The sequence below is a fragment of the Dreissena polymorpha genome, chromosome 3 (assembly GCF_020536995.1).
Source record: "Dreissena polymorpha isolate Duluth1 chromosome 3, UMN_Dpol_1.0, whole genome shotgun sequence".
NCBI classification, from domain to species: Eukaryota; Metazoa; Mollusca; class Bivalvia; order Myida; family Dreissenidae; genus Dreissena; species Dreissena polymorpha.
Window position 1 is genome coordinate 96,064,097 of NC_068357.1, and position 10,269 is coordinate 96,074,365.

Genomic DNA, 10,269 nt, shown 5'->3' on the forward strand with positions numbered 1-10,269 from the left:
GCTGTCACCATAGGATGACATATGCCCCGAAAAAAACACGCTTTTTTCGAAACATAAACGCAGATTTCGTAACCTTAACGCGGAACCTAAGTTCAAGGTCAAAGCCAAGGGGATGAATATTTGTGTGCGTAGGGAAAGGCCATGTCAATATACACATGCATACCAAATATGAAGGTTACATCTGAAGCGACATAGACGTTATGAGCATATTTCGAAACCTAATCGCAAAGTGTGACAGACTTTAAGACAGACAGACAGACGGACAGACAGACGGTGAGACAGACGGACAGACATGCGATCACTATATACCCACCTTCAGGGAATAAAAATATACATTTACTACAACTGTTAAATATGTTCATGTTGATTAAAAGTGTACGCATCTGACTATTTAATATACGCGGTAATCAAACGTGTATTTTATGTAAACGTGCGAGTGTGCGTTTTTTTCAATATTTTTTTTGCACTTGCCAAAGCAGATGTATTTTCCGAAATAATAGAACAATATCTTTGTAATAAATTAGTAATGGTTAAACATATCAGAAAACAAACAATGGTCTTTAAAATATAAATGACAATTAGTTGTATTAAGCTGATAGACTACATCCTTAAAGCATATTCACACGAATAAGTATGAAATCGTTTTAAATTATTTTTTATTAATAACACAAAACTCTCAATGGTGTAATGAATACGGACTTGTTAGAAACAGAGTTATAAAATAAAATGATTTTAAGTTAAAAGTAAACACTATACTTTAATGAAATGTTATGCGAGCATGTATACACATATGTATTAATTGCGTTTAATAAATAATTATTTACATTAATTTTACTTTTCACTTTGCAGAACCGCGTGTCTTCGTCCCTGAATGAATCTTCTATTTTTATAGATTACACTATACGTATACTATGTTCTAGTTTCATTCGTTCATGCACAATACAATTAAAAATGTAAAATTAAAGTAATGGACTTTTACAGATCTTTGAAAGGCCACCAAGTCCGCCTTTTGCAATAATTTCTATTCGTTCTGTGCACAAAAAACATAACAACTAGTAAAAGGTAAGTACGCGGTTTTCTTCTGTCTCTTTATTCCGATGTGGTTTCGTTTGGAGAAGACGGCATCTCGTAGCAAGGTTTTTCTACTCGTAGAGTCGGGTACTTGAAGTGGCACCTCATGACATTGTCATACAGACTTGATTCGGTTCTGGAAAATAAATGATACGGGTTTTGCCTAAACACTTATAACTACATTTCTCGTTTGCAAATGCAACAGGAACATAAAATCATGTTCCTGTTTGCTATTTCGTTTATGATTACTGGTTTATTAGATATGAGGTCGTAAGCCTGTTGCTGAATACTTTTTTTTTATATAAACGATGTCTTTCTATATAGATAAAACACAAATATTTATTAACATCACTTGTTTGTATATGACTGTAAAAAGTACATTTAAAAATAAAATAAATTGCAAGCAAACACACATAATAAGTTGTTTTAGTGTTCCTTATTACATTTTGGAATAAGGAACATTTTCTCATTCCTTATTCAGGCTCGACAGGAACGTAGTATAGGTAAAAAATGAAGTAGTCATGTGTTTGAATAAATATTGTTGTTCCATTTATATATTTTTAATGAGTATCATAGCTATGGAGCACAGTTTTGTATACCGGGGTATGCCTGGTTTAAGTTTGGTAATTGTAAAACTTTTATGTAAAGTTGAAAACGACAGTATCATATTCAGCTTCAATCAGAATACTTTTAAGAGAGACATTTATTATAATGCATAACATACATGTGCATACTAGATGCTTAAATTGTAAACATGTACATGTCAAACAAATTAAGCTCTCATTTCATCGGTGTACTGTTAAGTTCATAAACAGTTATGATTGAGTTAGAAAGCAAACGTTGTCATTGTTTGAATATGTCATTTGAAACTAGTTTATCATTCCTTAGTTGTGAATTAGTTATGCATTAAATTAGTTTTGGATTTTGTTTGATAAACGTGCAAACTATTTGCCATATTATAAAAAAACGGAAGAAATGTATAAATTAACACTAAGAACAATGAACACGGAACTACACCGTTGGAACGGATGTACCTGATTTTGTTGGATTTATGTTTCTTGTACAGAATTATAGCCACTGTCACAAACAGAATCACTGCCAAAGGAACTGCTACAGCTACGCCAATTATCACAGGCGTCTTGTTTGACGTTGGCTCCTCACAACCTAGACATAATGTTTCACTTTAATTGCAAAAACACAGACCAATTACTAAACCGTTTAATAAACACCGTTTTAACGGATATACATAACACAATAAACAGTATCGGCGTTTGATTACAATACACATCTGTAAGAATATATTTGTGTTCTTTTCTTTTTATCAATTTCTGTGTACACTTATACAAACCCAGGGGATTGAAGAGCATAGAAATAAAAAGGATTACTTTCATACTCTTATTTCCATATTACTGACTTAAAAATAATATGATAAATAATAGTGAACAAACATCATGATTATGAATCTGACGAAAAGTACACATCGCAGCACAACGGTTACAATTTGTGTTTGTAAATGCTATCTTGTTATATACTGTTTCACGCTCACCGTCAGTTTGCCATGCATACGTGTCCTTGTCTGGGCTACAATAGCTACACGCATTACCAGGATCCCTCTCTCCAGAGAGAACACATGTACCAGCAATCAGGCAATACTGGGGCTGTGGATAATTTGTTGATGATTGTGAAAACAAAAACACAACTGCCTGGCATATGCATAAACATTATTATTATAAGGAATATGTAATAATTAATATATTGCACGGCTATAGTAACGGGCCCATAACACACCGTGGTTGTATTGTAACAGTTTGACTTCATACACTTTACGGACCGAATCATATTTAAATGAAATAGAATACAAAAAATACATTAATAAGTAAAGTCTTTTAAAACCTTTTTGACCTTACTGAAATCGATTTTTTGTATACTTATATAAGTACATTTATAAGTACAAAAATATACAGTTACACATGCAATCAATAGTTTTTTTTACACTAATATCGGATGAAAATTCTTTACTTGACAACACTTTGATTATTAAAGATTGCTGTCGTTTGTCCAATTGTAAAGACGCGCACGTAAGCTGCTATTAAGCGTTTCTATTTTTTGTTAATCATATGCCAAATAACCGTATATGGAAACATTAGAATTAGGACAACCTGTATTTATCGCACATAATGTGTGGCGTGTATACCCGGTTTGTTAAAATCAAAAGAACAAAAGAAAAGTACAATTTATTATTATTTTGAATAAGGTATGCACTAAATATACGTATTAATATATTGTATTATTAAACAGAAATATTCATACTTACGTCAATAGTAATAACCTCGGTGGAGGAGTGGAACAAAAGACACGTTGAGTCAAGAACAGCCACAGGTGTACTTATACTGAAGCTGATGTTGTTGTTGCTTATCGCTGTTTCGTACTAAAATTATATGAAAAATATAGACATATAAAATATATAAATATACGTATTAATATACATTGTATTTACATATTGCTTAACCTATAATTTGAAATTCGAGTAGTCGGACAAAATGTTGGTAAATCCGCTTTGTGAAAAATGCTCCCACAAACCGCTTTGACATCGACAATAAAGCCTGACAAATAAAAGCTGCATATTTATGTTTGATCTCTAAGTGAAAAGTAAACGGTAGCAAAAAACCGTCTCTTTTGGTTAAAATTCCTGACATGTTATGAACATAGTCAAGTTGCAGAATAAACAAGCTTTCTTTTGAAAACCATATTTTGTACCGTAATTTGATTGTGTGCCAATCAATATGAGCTGGACTTTGAAGGTTACACACATAATTAAGCTGCGTTTTGTAAAAGATGAAACTGCTTGTTTGGAAACAAGTATGTTTTATAGCATTTAAAGGTTTCTTACAATTTAAGATATATCTTACAACAGTGAGTGTTATTCGCTCAATTTGAGATATTATTTTTGATGGTCAATAATGATTGTACATATTTTTACCGAAACAATAATGCCTGTAAAGAATTTTCTAATGGAGAGTTTCTGTTGTTTGTGTAATTTGAAAAGAAAACACGGTATTAACTAGATTTTCGGCGGCCATCTTGGTGGCATATTTGGTTTTACATCAAATGGGACCACACTTTTGTATGGGAACAAAAGTAATATTTTGCCCAAGCTAATGTTGAATGTCATTAGGAAGGTAAATAAAACCTTCGAAACTTTACCGTCAGCCCTCATTCCTACCAGTTTTAATTGTTATTGTATGCTCTATCATACCACATCAGTGATTTCTGCCTTATTTAGCGTTGCCTGATATATTTTTTATACCATGGTCAACAGGAAGTTTGTATATCAGTCATGTGTGGAGGATGGTCATATAACTCGGAATCAATTATAAAGTACTCATTTCTATTAAAATCGAATCAGATTCAACAAGACAAACAATTTGATACCAAGATATAAAATATTTTAAACACAAAATGCAACACAAACAGAAAAAACATATTGTTTTTACAAATATTGAGCGCGCGTGCCCTTATTATTTCCTGCTAAAACTGCAGCCTTTTGCGATTTGTTTTAATTATTTCTTTTAAATCGGGGACGTAGAGGTACGATAAACGAAAAAAAAAACAGGTTGCTGTCTGATCTTTTTGTAATATATCAGACTCGGCACGAATAAAATAACGGCTCGGCAAGCCTCGCCGTTATATTATTCTAAACCTTGCCTGATATATTACAAAAAAGATCAGGCAGTAACCTGTTATTCTCTATATACCATAAAGGTGATCATTAGCGTCAAATGATTAAAAAAACGCAGGGGATGATACAGTACGGCCGATTTCTTTTTTGACAAAAACACACACTTCTATTTTAATATCTGACTTCACATTGTTAAATTTACCCAAACGTTAGCCACGTGTTCATCGCGCACGGCACACCATCCAGATACAGGTACATTAATAACACGTTTTGTTCATAATTAAATAAGAGGATGCAAAGTTTGAAATTGACGTTTTTGTCAGTAACATGATTATTGCGTACGACACCTCGATTCGATTCAAATAGGTAAGCATTTGTTCCATGTTACTTCGAAATCCACAGATGCATTGTGAAAATGTAAAGTTAGCAGAATACCTTTTTTACAAGTAAGCCTTTTTGCCTTAAATGACGCTACAGGATTAATGTGCGCTATGTACAGGCTCATGGAGGTCAACATTCGTGCAAAGTTGTGTAGTTCTTTTAAAAGAATGGGAAAATAACAGTCCACACAAGTTATTAATAGACGACAGACAGATGGACACGAGGCATAGTGACTCCAATACAACCGCCCCTCATTCCTTAAATTTTCCGGTAGTATTTGTATAAATACATTCGACCAAATATATATCCTGTATTTAAGTGTGAACTGTAAAAATGCGAATCAATATTCAACGGTTTAAATATCTGGATGAAGTTTGTGTACGTTTAGTTGATTTAACAACAATTACACATTAAATGATGATGAAACACGAAAAGGTTAATGATCGCGACGGCTTCATCAATTCTATTATTTGGAAATTAATCATTCAAGCTGTTCCCCTGGAAAACAAGTGCTATATCATAACTGTGCTGACTTGAGTGCTCACCGTTGTTTATGCTTGGTCATCGATATTTTTTTGTTTTCAGGGGATAGTGCGGGCGCGTTGAATATAACGTCCCATAATAAACTAGTGGAAAACCAATCCAAGCGGAATACCCCAATTTGGAACATGAAATTCAACAATAGATAGTTTACCTCCACTACCAGCAATGGATCGACAGATCTCTTACGCCGACTGTTGAAAGGAATGGGGCAATATGCATCCCAGCCATTGTCGCAAATTGCCGCTACGTAGGTGGTCTCATGGGTAATTTTGTTTCCACTTTGGTAAAACTGTAAATCGAAGAAAAATACCGATATAAATAACCGATGAAAATAACATGACGATTTATCTTTATATTGACGTATTAACTATGATAATGACAATACAAGTTTTACATAAAACATTCAAAAAGTTACAAAAAACATTGTAACTCACTTCTTTTGCCGTCACTTTGCACACACTTTCCACACTGCATCCATGCTTGGTCGTGTATCGTAACGCCTCACACGCTTTCATCTTTGGATTGCAAACGCCACCTCCAGTTGTGCTAATGATCTCGGGCGGTTCGGATACGTTCACCTTACAGTTGCTTAAGGGATCAAACCCTTCCTTGCATTCACATGTATCTACGGATTGTATTCAATTTAGTTGTTATGAAAGAAAACATTACTGACATGTTTTTACGGATAGTATGCAATGAAAACATTATTACACAATAATAACTGACATTAATTTTGAATTGATTGAAATATCTTTTTATTTATCGTACAACCCTTAAACAATAAAGCGGCAGTCTTTCTATTTTTATATAACCAACATATTAAACATATAAAAACATAATCGATGTGACTAAAAAGGTGAAAAAAATGTAATTAATACAAGTTTTACAAAAACATGTTTAAAAAAGGTATAATTCAGTTAATATTGACCATTTCCTTTGCAAACGCCGTTTCCATGACAATTGTCAACGCATGTTTGTTCAAACTTTTGTGTAACACTGGGATTGGCTGCCTATTAATTAAAGAGATTTATCTTTCAAACGCATCAAGCGAATATTAGAACATATATTCACTTCTCCAATACAAACGGATTTTCACACAAGAGTAAACAGCATATCCTTATTAGATTAATTAAATTTTGTACCATATTCAGTCAGAGACAGGTACAAATGAAATTTATTTGAACAGAAATGACCATGAAATTTGTTGTTTTATCTTGTTTTAATCCAACTTTAAGATGGAACAAATTGTTCTGAATCAACTTGATTAGTATCTTATTACACTTTCCTATTTTCCGAACAAAACTATGGCAATTATATTTAAGTTTTATAAGTATATACCTGAAACTCTATATCCCTTTCTACTATCTGTTTTGCAACAGACTTTGTGCTAACACAGGCCGATTCTGTGGCAGCAGAGGAATCTGCATTTTCATCCACCTGAGATTTATATTGCGCTAATTATTTAAGTCAGAATACGGCATTCGAAATATACTATCACCAGAGCAGTATAACCGTGTCATAAAATCTATAACGTTATGAACAATGTTAAAACTTTTACATTACTATAGGTTTCAACAGTAATATATAGTACAGACGAAGCTCACGAATAGTGATAACATTCGCTTCTCTTTATACCATTCTATCCTGTGCACAGTCGTTGGATGTGTTTCCAGCTATACTTGATGCCGACGCAGCGTCTGCGCCATTGCAGTTAGCATTGAGATACTTCTGACACTCTGCGACTGCCTTATCATAGTCGACATCAGAAGCATTAACTTCCCGCTATAAGCAGTTAATATTCAAAGAAATGTGATACAATGTTGGTACCCACTGACATACGCGTGTTTATTTAATTGCTATAAAAGGAACATTTACAAATTATCGGATAAATAATTTTATTCATCTTTCTCACACTCCCGGAAAGGGACTAAATATTTTCAATTTCACATTAAATATCGAATAATAGTTATAATTCAAGTCCTGTCACTGCTCATCATAGAAAAACATCAAACAGATGTGAAGATTAATAGTTATAAATGTTAAAAATAAATTAACATGTCACAATTACTTGTCGACAACACTCAATATACATTTTATAAATATTGAAATCATTAAATGTTCTACTTGTTTATTATTATTGATAACCGGTTTATTTTAAGTAGATTTAGGCCAAAGTTGCCATCACACCATGTCTGGATGATATTGATAATGCCCACCAGACAAAATATCTGGTCATCTTTGTACAAATGATATTTTTTTTTATTGTAAAGATAAAAATATTTGACGGTTTTCACCGAATTTGAACAAATGTCACCTATATCAAGTTCTAAATTTTCATAAATACATTACGGATAAAGCTGAAACGAAACTCAAAATCATCATCAGTAGATACATTCTAAATACAATCTCCTACAACGTAAGACAAGCAACCATTCATCCGTACATTACACTACACAAATAAAAAAACAGTAATAAGCATAAAAGTGATGGAAGCTGTGGTTACCGCTTTGGAACGGTCAATCCAAAGCAATGGGGATTAAAATCGGCTACATTACGTAACCTATCTAATTTTATGACGACTTTCAACTATTGTTTAATATATCATTAGGACAAAAGGTGAAAAATGGTTAACACATAAATACATGCATTTCTTTATATTTGAACATACCTTCACACGACTGATGCTACGCTTGTGAATGCGTTTTGTCATCAAATTATGAAGTCTTTCGATTATATCATGCTCATCCAAATAATTAACGGAACGTCGATCTCTATCGGTTTTCAATGACCCAAATCTTTTCCCAGGTTTATCCTCAATCTTCGCGCACGAATCAGCCTCTCTGCGATGACAGGTCGGTTCTCTGTCTCCGTCCAGTTTCTCCGGACAAACGCAGTATTGCTCTTCTTCGTTCCATTTTGAAAGCTTTGCTATCCGGTCAGGATTCAACAATGACTCGTCGTTTGAAACTCTAAAAAAAGAAGAAATATACATCGAATTTCAGTACATCATAAAAATCATTGGTTTTCTATTTGTGAACAGGGATGAAGCGCAAACTGTGGCTACTATATTTCCTTTTCGTTATATGTTAAATGTGACAAAAATAAAATTGAAATGTGCAACGTAATAATTCAAGGTTATATAATGAAAAACAAGGCTGATGTCATACTGCCAAGATTTAGAAAAATCTACAGGGTCTCCGCCCCACCACCACCATCTCCAGTAGTAGCTTTGTGATTGTGTCTTAGCGCCGTTACGATGTACGAAGTCGTCACTCCAGTTGCCATTTAAGTGTCCACAAAGGCCTTCGACGTTGTTCATGTCAGCAGGAGAAGGATATATATAAACGTTCATTGGTGACCACCATGTTGAAACAAAGTAGTATACTTGTATTGAGGTTCCGTATGGAAGGTAGAACTAAAATGTTTAAAGAATGGCAGAGATTCTATATCACGTTTATGTTTAATATGCATGAACATACATAATCTGCGTATTTCCTCGAAATGTTACTGGGTATAATATAAGAACATAAATATACGCTTTCATGATTGACATATTCAAAATGTTGTTGCTTTAATCAAGCGCAACAAAAACATACTTCTTGACTGTAGCTTGATCGCTGCACACCATCTAAAACTCCGTCAGTTGTGTTAACAGCAGCTACAAGGTGGTCGTCATGGCAATGGTTGACCACGAACAGGTCTTTGCCAGCTCGTACAGACACACCACACGTACAGGATGCCCACCCTCCGTTACATAGCTCTGTCTCAATCTGAACCTGAAAAATAAAATTATTGGAAAGTTTGCATGGCCGCTAGTGTTAAGAAATGTTCATTTAAAGGGCTTATGAACACATTAGGAAAGCATTACCTCCACAGGGTATTGCTTATGTTTGTACATTATAAACTCTCCCTCTTGTTGCATGCTGTAGTATCTGAAATGATATAAAGCACGCTGTATGTTAGTAATGCTTCCAATACACTTTCGGACATCTGTACGGATGAACGGAAATTATAGTTTACATATTTACGCGTTTTTTATTATGAAATCATACTAGCATTATTGGTATTCGACGTTAGTATTATAGAAAATGTAGTTGATGAATCGAGCTTGAATACAATTTCTTATTGATTGTTTGATTCTCAATTGTGTTGAAATTTGATTATTACTGTCCATCAAATGTTTTGAGTCTCGGGTCGTTTGTTGCGTAACACAAAGTGTTTTTCCAGAAGTGGTCTTGGTCACGAACCACTACCTGTAAAAGTATTTTTAAAGTTTTATTATTCTATATGTGCATAAAAGGCAAAAACATGAGACACATGAAAGGTTAAGCATGACATCTCTACAAAAACAAATCTAGATGATTATGTTATAAATACTATAATTATTAGAAAAATAAACGCGTAGATTTCAAAGATTACAAAACCCGTTAACATGAAAAACATATTAATTTTTTGTTTGACATTTCATTCTTGCCTGAATTTTGGTTCTAAGTTTGCACTTCTTCCAGAAAGAATCTACTTCACCAAAGGCTTCAATTTTCATGGTTAAAGTGAAATTATCTCGTAACTTGTATTTCTTGTTGTTTTTGGTCGTA

At 33.5% G+C, this 10,269-nt stretch overlaps 1 protein-coding gene across 1 annotated transcript; it reads right to left on the bottom strand.

Annotated features, from left to right (window-relative positions):
- Positions 1–878: 878 nt before the first annotated feature.
- On the bottom strand, positions 879–9,917 carry LOC127875413 (uncharacterized). Its single transcript, XM_052420475.1, has 14 exons — positions 9,842–9,917; positions 9,543–9,606; positions 9,271–9,450; positions 8,842–9,089; positions 8,343–8,643; positions 7,310–7,456; positions 7,013–7,111; positions 6,603–6,684; positions 6,109–6,299; positions 5,826–5,963; positions 3,386–3,499; positions 2,618–2,729; positions 2,106–2,235; positions 879–1,207 (listed from the first exon to the last, which is right to left on the bottom strand). The coding sequence occupies exons 2-14, from the start codon at positions 9,594–9,596 to the stop codon at positions 1,090–1,092; spliced, it is 1,914 nt and encodes a 637-aa protein (XP_052276435.1). The 5' UTR covers positions 9,597–9,606; positions 9,842–9,917; the 3' UTR covers positions 879–1,089.
- Between the last annotated feature and the right edge of the window lie 352 nt (positions 9,918–10,269).